This window comes from Sinocyclocheilus rhinocerous, unplaced genomic scaffold (assembly GCF_001515625.1).
Source record: "Sinocyclocheilus rhinocerous isolate Xijiao unplaced genomic scaffold, SAMN03320098_v1.1 scaffold860, whole genome shotgun sequence".
In the NCBI taxonomy this organism is placed as follows: Eukaryota; Metazoa; Chordata; class Actinopteri; order Cypriniformes; family Cyprinidae; genus Sinocyclocheilus; species Sinocyclocheilus rhinocerous.
In genome coordinates, this window is record NW_015638565.1 from 1,558,835 (window position 1) to 1,574,169 (window position 15,335).

Consider the following 15,335-nt stretch of genomic DNA (forward strand, 5'->3'; position numbering starts at 1 on the left):
CTCACCAAAGCTGCATTTATTTGATCAAAATTCAGCAAAAACAGTAATATTTGAAATATTGCAATAAAAAAATTTGAATATATATATATATATATATATATAAATTGCAATAATATTTCACAATATTACTGTTTTTACGGTATTTTGTGATTCCTTGTTTTTTTTACTGTAAAAAAAAAAAAAAGAACTCGCCATGTGCACAACACCAGTAACTCCCACAACCTCCAGCATCCCATCGTCTATCCTGGGCCGCTCAAACCGAGAGTCACTGTCTGAGCCCCACAGGTCAGCACCAGAACCCCAGCTAGACACACATACAGCAGCTTTAATCTTCAACAACAAACTCAGGTGTGTGGAAGCGTCTTTACTACCACTGTGTGTTTACCTGGGAATGTTGAGGAATATCAGTCCCTCTATACTGGGCAGTTCCAAGTCCTTTCTGTCCACTTGCAGGCTGATGTCTTTATGAAGGTTTCGTGTGTGACTCAACTTCTGCAGGCCCACCTTTACGTACACACCTTTATTGTGGAACCTGCAAGAACAATGACAAAATCAAAATCCCTAAACACAGACCACTCTCACCTTAACTGTGAGTCACACGGCCACCCATTTGAGGTAAAATAACAATAGTCACCTGCTATTAAACTTGTCTGGGTCCTCCTCACGTGCATGATGAAAGTCCAGACTCAGTTCAGCATCAATTCCCAGCCCAAAATAATTATTCATGTGCACAATCTAAAACACAGACAGGTAAACCCTGTTATGACTGATTCACACTTCACACTAGTACCTTGCAAAATGTGTGCAGTGGAAAATTCCTAAGCAGAGCTAAAAGCATTACAAAATTATAAATAAATAGAAAGTTTAATGAAAATTATAATTAGTTATTATATTCTTATTATTGTATATTCTTCTTCTTATTATTATATATTTTTTAGTTTTAGTTTAGAGCTTTATTAATCCCCTTGGGGCAATTAATTCAGACTTTCGTGGTGCTTCACATATACAACACTTAACACACACATACAAATACTCAAAATACACCAAATATGAGGGGGGGGGGGATTTATTAATTAAATTAATTAATTAAATAAATCATCTAAATCAACTAAATTTATTACATAAACGTATTGCTTCAGGCACAAATGTAAATTTGTACCGATTTGTGGAACATCTAATTGACCTTAAATGTCGCCCAAGAGGCATCCACTTAAAATAATCATTCAAAGGGTGTGTGCAGTCTCCTATAATTTTATGTGCCATCCTCATCACTTGCTGTTCATAATAAAATGTAAGACTTCGCAAGGGAACACCTAAAATTTTTGAGCACATATTAACAATACCTTGCAAACGATTTTTGTTCTTTGTAGACAATAAGGAAAACCAACAAATAAAGGAAAAGACAGGATACTTTCAACAAATGAATTATAAAAAGTACTGAGAATGACTCTCTGTACATTAAAAGAATTCAGCTTCCTCAGCACAAACAATCTTTGATGTGACTTTTTAATGATTGCATCTGTGTTTTGATCAGACTTCAGCCTATTATCAATAATCGTTCCTAAATACTTGTATTCCTCCACTAAATGAACCTGTGTGTCATTAATGACCACCCTTTGAGCTGCAAGTGTTTTCTTGATCATCATGATGATCATCTCTTTCGTTTTTGACACAATCAAATTTAATTTCATCCTATTACTCCATAAAATTAAATCATCCAAAACCGGACCATATTCCTGATCTGGATATGACAGCAAAGACAAAAGCACAGTATCGTCTGCATATTTTACCAAATAACTATTATTGTACAAACTCTGACAATCATTTGTATACAATATGAATAGAACAGGAGAAAGTACACAGCCTTGTGGTGAACCTATAGAAATATTTAATGTGTCCGATAAGACCCCATTAACTCTAACCCTTTGTTTCCTATGTTAAAAAATTGAATGTTAAATTAATTGAATGATTAAAATTAAACTGACTAATAAGTTTTTGCCCTAAAATAATAGGTTGCAAAAAATTAAATGCAGACGAAAAGTCCACAAACAAAAGCCACGCAAAGGCTCCACTATTTTCCAGATGTCGACTGAGAGCATTCAACAAAAACAGTTTTGCGTCCTCTACGCTAATATTGATTATAGATAATTAATACATAATATATATTATAATAAGTGCATGAATTATAGAAATGATTAAAAATAATTAAAATGTTAAATTAAATAATATATATTTTATTTGAATAAAAAACAATATTGCATTACAAAATAAAAAATAGAAAGTTTAATGAAAATTATAATTAGTTATGTTATTCTTATTCTTATTATATATTGATTATAGATAATTAATACATAATATATATTATAATAAGTGCATGAATTATAGAAATGATTAAAAATAATTAAAATGTTAAATTAAATAATATATATTTTATTTTAATAAAAAACAATATTGCATTACAAAATAAAAAATAGAAAGTTTAATGAAAATTATAATTAGTTATGTTATTCTTATTCTTATTATATATTGATTATAGATAATTAATACATAATATATATTATAAGTGCATGAATTATATAAATTATTAAAAATAATTAAAATGTTAAATTAATTAATGAATTAGAATTAATGAATTAAATTAAATAAAGAAAAAACAATACTGCATTACAAAATAAAAAAATAGAAAGTTTAATGAATATTATAATTAGTTATATTCTTATTATTGTATATTATTAGTATTATTATTAAATATAGATTATAGATAAGTAATACATAATATATATTATAATAAGTGCATGAATTATATAAATTATTACAAACAATTAAAATGTTAAATTAAATCATATGCATTTTATTTTAATAAAGAAAAAGAAAAAACAATACTATTGAAGAAATCATATTTATTGTAATTTGGGGACTCGTGATGTACCTTGGGTGGCTCTAGGAAGCCATTCACTTTGCCATCCTCTGTCATTTCCTGTGCATCCAGAAGAATTGTCCAGCGGTCCATTTGCACTTCCTCTGCCTCGTCCACAGACAGCAGGGTGTTGTAGGGGTCCTCGCCGCTGTAGCCCGCCCCCCATCGCAACACCTGAGCCAGATCGTTCCCTGCCAAACACAGAGCATAACTGAACACAAACGACAATGGATGCTAACAGTTAGTAAAACATATAGCAAACTAGAATTCAATTAGGAATATTCCCTCCATCATTTACCGGTGCCCAGTGGTATAATGCTGATTGCTGGCTCAGGACAGGTGATTTTGTGCCGGATGGACTCCAGAACCCCCAGCACCCATCCCACTGTGCCGTCTCCTCCACACACCAAGATACGAAAGTGAGGGACGTCCCTGAACGTGTGCAACCTGTACAATCAAAAAGCTCTTATATGTGAGAAGGGAAATGACAGTATTCATCCATTTGTCAGTCACAACATCCATACATCATTCAAAAGGAGTGTTGGTCTAACCCAGGAAGTGGTCCTCCGCTGGTCAGCTCAAACACTTGGTGAGGGTTTAGAAGTTTCCGGAAACTGTATAAGATCTCTCTACCCTTTAATCCCCCACTTTTAGGGTTGACAAAGACTAGCAGGGGGCAACTTCCTTTGGCCAGCTTGCTTTGCTGTGGGGAGAGAAAATAACGGTTACATTTGTACTTGAAATGACTGTTGAATTGTACTGTAGTTTCACTATTGGCCACTAGAGAGCAGATGCATATAAAGATTGGGCCAGCATTATGAGCTCTATTGTTGCAATGAACAGCATGTGATTTACTGATTACATTTAAGTTAATACAGGTGATTATTTTGAAGCAGTTGTGGGTCTCACTGCTTTCATATTTGCTTATAAGAGAAATGTGCCTTCTCTTACAAAACATTTGCATTATCTCACAAAACTATTGTGTTCCTCCAAGAAACTTTCTTGCAAAACATTTGTGAGTGAATGCAAAGTTTCTTGAGGGAACGCAAATGATTCGAGAGTAAACTCAAAGGTTTTTGTGAAATTTTTCCCATTTAATTTTTTTTATGTCCCTTTTAAGGGCTCTTTATTTGTTAAAAAAAAGCATGTAAAATAAGTGACAACCACGGAGTGTCACTATTGGATGTGCAGTATGGCTTTGCAAAAAGATGGTGTACCATGATCTCAGGTATGACAAGTGAGTAGAGCTGTTTGCCGCTGATGCTTGTGTCTTTGGCCAGCATGTAAATCCTCTCCGCCTCTGAGAAACAGCTGATCTGCAGGACCACTGCACCTGAAAACAGCACAGCAGCTCAATTCTTCAAACACACTCACTAACACCTGCTCACAACCTAGTACACAATTATTTTTACCACATCATAACATGATGGAATAAGACAAAGAGACAAAAATCCCAATGCAAGCCTCTTTATATCACTACCATTCAAAAGTTGGGGTTCAGTAAGATTTTTTTTTTTTATGAAAGAAATTAATACTTTTATTCAGCAAAGATACATTAAGTTTCCCAAAAGTAACAATAAAAGACATTTATAATGTTCTTTTGAGCTTCCTATTAAAATAAGAATAAAAAAATGTGTCATGTGCAGCAAAAAACTATGCAGCACAACAGTTTTCAACATTGATACACATTTCTTTTGTTAATTTGTTCCTTGACTGAATCAGCATATTAGAATAATTTCTCAAGGATCATCTGACATTAACTGGACTAATGACTGCTAAAAATTCAGCTTTGCCATCAGAGGAATACATTTGAAAATACATTACAAAAATGCATTATAGACAAAAGTTAGTTTAAATTGTAAAAAATATTTCATAATATTACTGTTTAATGTATTTTGAAATAAATGCAGCCTTGTTGATCATAAGAGACTTCTTTTTAAAAGCATAAAATAATCTTGACCCCTTTTCAACTTTTGAAAACAATTTATAATAGGTTTCTATTTCAATTAGTATAATAATTAGTATTATATACTAGTATAATTATATATTTAATAATAAAGATAAAAATTAAAATTTGATATTTATAATATACTTTCCGTACCCACTGTATATACAGTGCCCTCCATAAGTATTGGAACAGTAATAACAAAATTGCTTTGTCTTTGAGTCAAGACATCTGCATATATGATTAAAAGATGAATATGAGACAAAACTACAGAATGTCACATTTTATTATTAGCTGTTTCGACATATTCATGTTTTACCAAATAAAAAGGACAGCACTTTTAGAGTTTCATTCCCTAATCTGATGTGAGCAAGTATTGGGACAGTTGTCTTTCTAAGTGATCAGCTGTGTCCTGTTGCATTAATTGTTCAGATATTAAAAGCAGGGAATGTGTTGTATCTGTTATAGCCATTGCTATAACTGCACACACAAACCAGGATGAAGACGAGGGAGCTGACTTTGAGAGACAAGCAAGTTATTTGGATGCTAAAAGAAAAGAGGAACTCAATTAGAGCTATATCAAAAACAATGGGCATGGAGAAATCAACCGTTTGGCATGTCCTGAAAAAGAAAGAAACCACTGGCGACTACAGCAACGACCTGGTCGGCAGAGAAAAACAACAGCCGTTGATGACAGACAAATCATAAAAGCTGTGAAAAAAATAAGTGTCTGTAAAATCACCAACAACCTCCAGAAAGCTGGGGTGATGATCTCACAATCTACTGTTCACAGGAGACTTTGACACAGAATTACAGAGGCTACACAGCAAGATGCAAACCTCATCAAGACCAGTTTTATGGACAGATGAGACAAAGATGATCTATTATCTAAGTGATGGGAAAGCAAAAGTGTGGAGAAAAAAAGGAACTGCAAATGATACTAAGCATACAACCTCATCTGTAAAGCATGGTGGAGGTGGTGGCATGGGCATGAATGGCTGCCTCTGGAACAGGCTCTCTCAACTTTTTTAATGACTTAACGAATGATGGTGATAGCAGAATGAACGCAGAAGTGTACAAAAACATCTTGGCTACCAATGTTCAAGAAAATGCCACAAGACCCATCAGAAAGTGCTTCATATTGCAACAGGACAATGAGCCAAAACACCCTGCTAGCTCAGTCAAGGAGCTTATCAGGGCAAAGAAATGGAAGGTCTTAGATTGCTCAAGTCAGTCTCCAGATTTAAATCCAATTGAACATTAATTTCACCAACTAAAGAGGAGACTAAAGGCAGAAACTCCCCAAAACAAGCAACAGTTGAAAATGGCTATTAAAGGCTGAGAAAAGCATTTCAATGTATGAAACCATGAGTCTGGTGATGTCTATGCGTGGCAGACTCACTGCTGTGATTGCAAGCAAGTATAAGCTTTTAAACTTTTACATTTGCTTAAAGTTCAATTGTCCCAATACTTGCTCACATCAGATTAGGGAATGAAACACTAAAAGTGCGAGCACCTAACCCCCAACTGCTCCCCGGACGCTGCAGCATAAATGGCTGCCCACTGCTCCGGGTGTGTGTTCACGGTGTGTGTGTGTGTGTGTTCACTGCTGTGCACTAAGGATGGATTAAATGCAGAGCACTAATTCCTAGTATGGGTAACTTGGCCACATGTCACGTCACTTTTCACTATATATATATATATAAAATTGTTAATATTTTACATGTATACATTAAGTTAATATTTTAAGGTACACATAAAGGTACACAATTTTTTATTTTTTTATTTAAATATTTCTTGTTGAAACATTTATTTAGCATAATATGTACTCAAAATTCACAAAACAAAGCACTTCTTTGTATCAGTCAAGCAGAAGGGTCTATTTTCAACTTTAAACACCCTTTGTACCATTTTTTTTTACTAGTACAGTAGCGAACAACAGGAAATCATAGCAAGAAGTAGAATAGTATCTCTAGTTGTCAAAGCGTGTGTGTTAACCACTACTTATTTTAAGATCTCCACACAAACCAACACACTGCTACATTAACAATATGAAAACCATTCAAAGCATCAAGTCGATTGAGCCAGTGGGCATGAGGTGGATGATTAAGAACAACCGACAGTTCAGAGCGTTTGTGTCTCATTTACAGAGCACTGACAGTAGGCCAGACTGTGGCCCAAGCACACAGCAGGCAGTTTGTTCTGCAGCATGCACCAGAGACCTTCAGTGTTATCAAATAAAGTCATGCAGTTGTGCTCAGAACAAAGACAGACATTATGAGCCACCTCTAAAGGAGGGATGCATTTCCTGTGACAAGGAAACAGGCAGTTCTCCCACAGAACCCTATGATTTATGAATGCAGTTTCTCTTACCTTGTCCAGTGTACACGTGAGTGATGGTGACCAAATGACCTGGGTGGGGAAGAGTGAGAGAGAAATAAAGACACAAAAATGAAAATTTGGAGAAATTTAACATTACACCACTTGGATCCTCTGCAGTGAATGGGTGCCGTCAGAATGAGAGTCCAAACTGATAAAAACATCACAACAATCCACAAGTAATCCACATGTCACCAGTCCATCAATTAATGTCATGTGAAGCAGAAAGCTTCATGTTTGTGATAAACCCGTCCATAAAGACATTTTAACTTCAAACCGTTGCTTCCAGCTAAAATATGGGCCTCTATCCATAACAATGCTTTCTCCAGTGAAAAAGTCATCTTGTCTGAATCAGGAGTGAAATATGTACATAATAAGCACTGTTTAGGTGAAAACAGTTCTAAACAATTATGTCGGTGGATTTTGATGTGAGAGGACAACAGGGGATGGAGTTTTTCACTGGAAGAAGCATTATTATGGATTATAAATTCGTATTTTGGCCAGAAGCAACAATTTAAAGTTAAAACGCTTTACATGGTAACACTTAATGGTGGATTTGTTTTTTACAAACAAGCAATCATCTCACAAGACATTAATCGATGGACTGGATTACTTGTGGATCATTGTGATGTTTTATCAGCTGTTTGGACTCTCATTCTGACGGCACCCATTCACTGCAGAGGATCCACTGGTGAGAAAATGATGCAATGCTAAATTTCTCCAAATCTGTTCTGATGAAGAAACCAACAGATCTACATCTTGGATGGCCTGATGGGGAGTACACTTTCAGCTAATTTTCATTTTTGGTTGAACTATTCCTTTAACCCTCCAATCACAATAAATGCCCAGCAGTCACTTTATCATCCGTTCTAATCCCTCCCAGCAGAGCGGCGATGAGTACACAAGATGCCTCATGTCAGACTTACAGGTCAGCATTGTGCAAGGACAATTTCATGGAAAGATGAATAAAATCCTAAGAGACTGATGAGATGAACGGCTAAAATCCAAAGGACCTGAGCCATTTAAATCTTGAGCTTACACATCATATGAGCACACACAGACTCACTTTTGACTGCGAGGTGTTCGGATAGCAGGTGTGTGTATTCCTCTCTGTCAAGCTGTGTCGGAAAGCCTCCCAAGAGCAGATTGACTTGTGCCACTCGATTCCTGCTTTCCTCGATGTAAAACCGTGTCTGATTCATCTGTCGCAACGATGTCTGAAAGTCACAAGCTCAGAATCAGAGTTTGAGACAACCAAGAAGCTCTCATCTTTTCCATAACAAGCACACACACAGTAAGATAAGTGTGCTGTGCTTATCAGGGCTCATCACCTTTGAGTGTTTTCCAAATACAAAGCAAAATCATCATGACCCGCCTCACATACCTTCCGTATCTCCTGCAGTTTGTCCAGTAAAATCTCCTGACCGCTGAGGACTTGCCGTTGCACTGAAGATGGATAAGAAACACAAGGTCAGGATATCGTGAAACCCTTCCACATTTTTCTAAGCTTTTCTATGTGCTGTAAGGGTTTGCACAACAAATGCCTTTAATATCAATCAGACTCTTAAAGATACTTGGAGACAATTACATAAAAACCAGGCAAATCATATTTACTATTACTGTATGTAGTTTTGAATTTAATGAATATAAAATATAAAAAAAATGTTCTAGCAATAAATTCAATTTATAAGATATAAAAATATGTGATATAAGCAGTGTTGGGGAAAGTTACTTTTAAAAGTAATGCGTTACAATATTGCGTTACTTATATTATAAATAAACATTTATTTATTGAAAATATATACAACCTATGTAAGACATCTTACCTTGTTTGCTGCTCATGAAAACTTCTACAAGGTTGAAGTCAGTAGGGTTTTCATTCTATGGACATTTGCAGAAACCATGTGGATTAACATACAAATTGTACATAAAGTACAAATAACTAGATTTGATGCATTTTCTGAAAAATATATTGTGGCGTTTGCCTGAGCAAAAGTTCCCACTAGGATACAAGGGTGTGACTGCTATGTGGTAAGCAAAAAAATCTTTTGATGGCTTATAATGGTACAGATTTCTAAGTTTTGAGGTACCGTACTAATACGTAGAGTTAAAGGGTTTATTCAAATAAATTTAAGTTGTGTTTTTGAGAATTCAATTCCAAGGTACCTGTTTTCCTGTTTGTGACAGCACTTCCTTTACGATTGAGTCTACTGTGCTGCTTTTCCCAGCAGTAACTGAGGTGACTCCAACCCTGAAACACACGTGAAAGAACTTTCCTCATTACGGCAATATTTGAAAACATTAAGCATTGAAAAACGTTCCATCCCATGATTCATCAGCAATCTGGCACCGTATAAATCACACACTGGTCTGCCACTGAAACTTCGGACAATGTTTTGTTTTACTGTGGTCAAATATTGCATAAGAACATTAACGTCTGATTGTGGTGCTAACTGGCAGCATGTGTTAAGTCTGACTCACTGCCTCCCTGACTCAAAACTGTAAAAAAAAAACACAAAATACTTCATTAGTTCCAGACCCCCATTAACAAAACAAAAGGTCTGATCTAATGGAAACATCAAGCACATGAGTGGCACTGCTATTCTTTTCATGAACTCTAAAGGTTTCCTGACGAGTTTCTGTAGGCAACGAGGTTCCATCAGCATTTGTGATCCATTTCCTGCTGGCATGGCAACAACATCTAAGGTAAACCATGGATGCTGTGTCACTCCATCTCCGTGGCAACCAGATACACAACAGCAAGCTTGTCATCAGTTGTGCCATGTATGTTTTGATGGGTTTTATATACACTTGCCTTCGCCGAGTGGCACACGACACTGCTATTGTCAATTTCCTTGCGATGTCTGGAGATGATTTAGGGTTTGTTTGGAAAAGCGAGAGGACTGATGCGCCATAAAACCCTTAGATAAGTAAACTGTAAGCTGTATTTCCCATATTTACATAAGAACTGCACATCTTTACGATGTGCTAGCCTCTAAAATTTTATATAACACCATTTTGTATGTAAAAAAAATTCCATTGTGTTCTGCTTATTTATATAAAGTAACTATAAAATAGTGGTGTGCAATATGTATCGCCTACAAACAATAACAAAGTGCGAGCTGCAATACCATTAGAATACCCTCAAAATTCAAAATATGGGGACCTTAATGCCCCTCTATGTGTTTTTGTTTTGTTTTTATCATATGATATAGTTTAGCAATATCACATGAGCAACAGTGCGGTTTTCCCTGAATATCAGAACAATTGCAAATGTAAAACTGATTTTATACAGCAGCTCAATAAGCAAGTTAATATTGTAAGTTACATTTTAGACACAATATTGTCTGTTGTTTGCTTTATTTCCCCAAAGAAAATACAGGAAATAATCAGAACCGCTGCGCGTCTTTGAGAATCGCACAGCATTGTTTCGTTACTGAATGACAGGGGCGCATTAATGCATGGGCTCCAAGGGGCTGAAGCCCAGGATTGTGCCCCAGAAAAATAGAAATTGTCCTATTGCTTAAATGTGATCATTAAACTTTATATGGCTGTGATTTAACTAATTAAACGTGAGCACGTCAAGTTTCAAATTAAAAACGCAGTTAGCAATCACCAAATAACCCACATTTATGCCAACATGCCATGTTGTTTTGATCTACTGATGATGAATAATTCATATTTTGTGTGATTTATGGTGTTTAAATCATACCTGTAAACTCACATTTCAGCCAGGAAAGTTGTGATGGCATTTTCCTTTCATATTACCTCTGTATAATGCCCGTAATAACGTTTTGTTTACTTTATGTAATGGCTATATGATTCTGCTGTTCCACAAGCGCCACCTTGTGGCAAAGAGTGAATTTGCAGATTCGCTTATATTCACATTTTACGCAGAACAGTGTTGTGAATGTTAACTGGCATATAAACAAGACAAAAAACGAAATTTGACAAATAAGTGTTAGGAAGCTTAAAAAAAAAGAAAAAGAGGTTTTCTGGGGTCAGCGGGCCTACTGTAATGCTGTAGCCCAGGGGCCTTTGGTTATCTTAAGGCGCCTCTGCTGAATGAATCTGTTTTTTTTTTAATGAATCGGGTGAGTCAGTGATTAAACGACCCATTCATAAAGACTGAATGAATGAGTGAATGAATCAGCCATTTGAACGGATTGGTTAAATAAATGACTCAATGTATTTAATCTCCGATATTCCTTGTGAATCTATGTAGTTATGAAAGCCGGACAACACAAAACAAAACAGCAAATATGCACTAAAAGCAGAAGTCGAGCTCACTTGAGCGAGCCGGGATAAATCTTCATCACTTCCACTTCTCTGGGTTTTGATCTGAGCAGCCAGGAATCAGACACGGTATCCTTAAAAATGGGCTTGTTGTCTGGTGTGCCGTTACGGTTGATGATGTCATCTGTAAACAGTCCCTGTTGGCTATAACTCTGTAGCTCGTAATCCTGCAGTTCATCTGGGATGTAGAACGCTCTGAGCGATGCTTCCTGTCAGGACAGGAAGTAAGAAATCAGCATAACACTGACAAAAAAAGTTTTATTCAGGCATGGTCTTTACAATAACAATTTTGAGTTGTACAATGTAAAAGTTTAATTCTGGTGAAACCTGATTAGGTAAAAAAAAAAATATCTCACCACTACTTCCTCATTCTTGATTATTCGAGGGATTGAAACCAAACGAAACTGATTCCGCTTAGCTGCATCGTCACCATCAAAAACTTTCAGCGTCTGTTTACCTGTAGGCCAGGAGAACGGAAATTAATATGGGCGCAAAGGTGATTACTATTATCCATATGAATTTTGCCCAGGTTTGTACCCGTGTCAGCGGATCCCGTAGACTGAGTTTCCTTTGAAGTTACTGGACTCTGAGTATCGACATCATCCAGGTTATCTGGAGAAAACACTTCTCTATTATATTAGCATTCGCAGACATGTGAGCTTGTTATTTGATATTCAGAGGTGAACATGACACTCTTAACAATGAATTAAGGGGCATTAAATGTGCAATTTCCCAACCATCTTATTTTCCAGGCTTACACATTTAATCGCAGAAAGTAGTAATTAAAGCAGAATAGAATTATTGTGCTCACTGAGACTGAAGAAATGTTCCGAGTTCAGTACAAGTTCAATACATCTGTGACAAGCTGTCAAGTACCACAGAAAACAATTGTGATATGTCTCCCAGTTCGTAAGAACAAGTAAAAATCAAGTGTTCAGTAATACACTTACAATGGAAATCTATTGTGCACGGCTATGGGATATAAAACACAACTCACACCACAGACTTCCCAATTATGTGTGTATCATAAGACTAGATTGATAAACTATGCAAAGTTATTGCCAAAATAATCACTGTAACTTTCATATATTATCTGTGCAAGAATACCATTTCATCTGTCTCAAAATCCATCTGTCTACAACAGCAGTTCCGTCACTAAAAGAATGTTTTAGCCAGCTTTTTTAATGTATATACATATATACTTCATACACTACTATTCAAACCTTTAGAGTCAATAGGATTTTTTTTAAAGATTGCTTATGAAAGAAGTCTCTTAGGCTCACCAAGGCTGCATTTAATTGATCAAAAATACAGTAAAAAACATTAATATTGTGAAATACTATTTCAATTTAAAATAACACTTTTTAAATAAGTTGTTTTTGTTTTAATATATTTTAAAATATAATTTATTCCTGTGATGAAAATGTTGTAATTTCAGATTCATTACTCCAGTCTTCAGTGTCACATGATCTTTCAGAAATCATTCCAATATGCTGAATTGCTGCTTAAGTAACATTTCTTATTATTATCAATGATGAACAGTTATGCTGCTTAATATTTTTGCTTCAGGAGCAGCATTTATTGAAACAGAAATCTTTAACATTAACATTATAAATTATAAATATCTTTACTGTCACTTTTGATAAATTTAATGCATCATTGCTGAATAAATGTATTATGTTTTTTTTTTTATTCTCACAGACTCCAAATCTGTAATTATTTTTAAGTGCATTACTATAAACACAATTTTACTTTACAAAGGTGATGGATAAGTAAAAATGATTGTCTGTGCTAATGAACTGCATGCCACACATGCTGTCCACAGAACTTGTAAACCTGAACATTTTTCAGTTTAAGGTGTCCACTCAGATTTCGAGATGGTCCTCACTGCAGAACACAAGATCCAGGGGGTGTGGTTTGATCCAGATCCAACTCCTCCCATCTTACATATACCTAAACCTACCCGTCTCCACCCCCTGATCCCTAAACCCACCCATCGCCACCCCTAAACCTACCCATCTCCCAGAGCTCCACCCCTAAACCTACCAATCTCCACCCCCTAGATGTGGATCCAACCATCTTGTGTTCTGCAGTGAGGAGCTACTGCAGATTTCAGTGAGAATGTGAACCTGTCCAGGCATTACCCATCTCGCTGTGGTGGGAATTTTCCGAGATTCTGTAACAGTGCATTTTGCTGAAGTTCCGCGAGCAGATCCGCACGCAGCTGGGGTGAAGAATCATGTTCCGCAACCGCCCCATGCCGCACTCTGGGGGGATGATTATGTAACATGACGCATGTGCCTGCAAACATATAAACATAGATAAGTGGTCGAGCCAAGAGATTACAAGCTACAGTACATTTATATATCCAAAGCAATATATAGGAGGATTGTCCCTGTAGTAAGTGTGCTACATTAACCAAAGGCTAGGTGATTTGCTAAAGAGCATGGACTGACCTTTGCAGGGTTTCAACCAACAACATTTCGGTTACCAAAATAGAGCTTTGGCCACTAGACCACACCAACACGGCTAAAATAAAAGTACAGCTACAGTGTGTGTGTGTAAGTCCTTGTGCCTTTGTTCTCAAATCCCTCTAAATCCTTGAGGTTTATGCTTTCAACGTATTTGAGATGCAAACAACCATTTCAAATATGTACCCTGCAGTCTCTGTCCTCAAAAAACCTGCTCAGGCACTGGTGCTTACATCATCTACTAACCTACATGATGAAAAACTTGCTGGGGAGGTGATAAAATGCATGCTAGTGTTCAGACGGACATGGTCTGATAGCTGAAGTGCAGTAGAGTAGAGCTTTTTATCACCAGGGGCTAAATTAAACATAATGCGGGAAAAGGTGGAGAGTGAGTCATTGGAACGCCCTGATGCGATACTATTTACACAATGGCACTCTACCAAAACCTGCCTCACTCACTGCCTACCTACATAGGCAGGTGACTTCTAATTAAGCATTCTTGGTGAAATGGAAACTCATACATGAGTGATTTGGAGCACAGTCATACATTTAATGGCAAAAATGCAGAATGTAAAATGAACGTATTGACAATTGATTTGGAAAAAGGCATCACGAGGACAAACACAACACTACCATTGAAATGTTGGGGTCTGTAAGATTGACTGATTGATTATTTATTTATTTTTGAAAGAAATTAAAACTTTATTCAGCAAGGATGCAATAAATTGATCTAAAGTGACAGTAAAGGCATTTATAATGTTAAATTTCTTTCAGAACATGCAACACAACTCCTTGTTCAAGCTCTTGTTCTATCCAGGCTGGACTATTGCAATGTTCTCTTGGCAGGTCTTCCAGCCACTTCTATCAAACCTCTACAACTAATCCAAAATGCCGCTGTAAGATTACCTTGCTACGTGTACTGCGCTAGGCTAACTGAGACTTGTCTTGTTGCTCTTTTGTTAGTTTTGACTGCTTTTATTGTCCTCATTTGTAAGTCGCTTTGGATAAAACTGTCTGCTAAATTTAAAGTAATGTTACAAATGTTATTTTGAACTTTCTATTTACAAAAGAATCTTGAAATTTAATGAAAATTGTACCACAGTTTCCACAAAAACAACTTTTCAACATTGATAATAATAAGAAATGTTTCTTGACCAACAAATCAGCATATTAAAATGATTTCTGAAGGATCACGTGACACTGAAGACTGGCTGCTGAAAATTCAGCTTTGCATCACAGGATTAAATTAAAATTTTAAATATATTAAAATAAAATAAAAAAACAGTTAATGTAAATTGTAATAATATTTCCACAATATTACTCTATT

At 36.0% G+C, this 15,335-nt stretch overlaps 1 protein-coding gene across 1 annotated transcript in view; it reads right to left on the bottom strand.

Annotated features, from left to right (window-relative positions):
- The window catches only part of LOC107749781 (diacylglycerol kinase theta-like), a 39,045-nt gene that overhangs the window by 1,902 nt on the left and 21,808 nt on the right, over window positions 1–15,335 (bottom strand). Inside the window, exons 6-21 of the mRNA XM_016564955.1 lie at window positions 13,682–13,838; window positions 12,075–12,149; window positions 11,894–11,994; window positions 11,532–11,746; window positions 9,408–9,492; window positions 9,068–9,122; window positions 8,626–8,687; window positions 8,308–8,458; window positions 7,236–7,274; window positions 4,135–4,250; window positions 3,469–3,620; window positions 3,216–3,364; window positions 2,930–3,108; window positions 635–735; window positions 386–532; window positions 193–304 (exon numbers count right to left, since the gene is read on the bottom strand). Coding sequence (XP_016420441.1) covers window positions 193–304; window positions 386–532; window positions 635–735; window positions 2,930–3,108; window positions 3,216–3,364; window positions 3,469–3,620; window positions 4,135–4,250; window positions 7,236–7,274; window positions 8,308–8,458; window positions 8,626–8,687; window positions 9,068–9,122; window positions 9,408–9,492; window positions 11,532–11,746; window positions 11,894–11,994; window positions 12,075–12,149; window positions 13,682–13,838 — 1,896 coding nt within the window. The remainder of the gene's footprint in view (window positions 1–192; window positions 305–385; window positions 533–634; window positions 736–2,929; window positions 3,109–3,215; window positions 3,365–3,468; window positions 3,621–4,134; window positions 4,251–7,235; window positions 7,275–8,307; window positions 8,459–8,625; window positions 8,688–9,067; window positions 9,123–9,407; window positions 9,493–11,531; window positions 11,747–11,893; window positions 11,995–12,074; window positions 12,150–13,681; window positions 13,839–15,335) is intronic.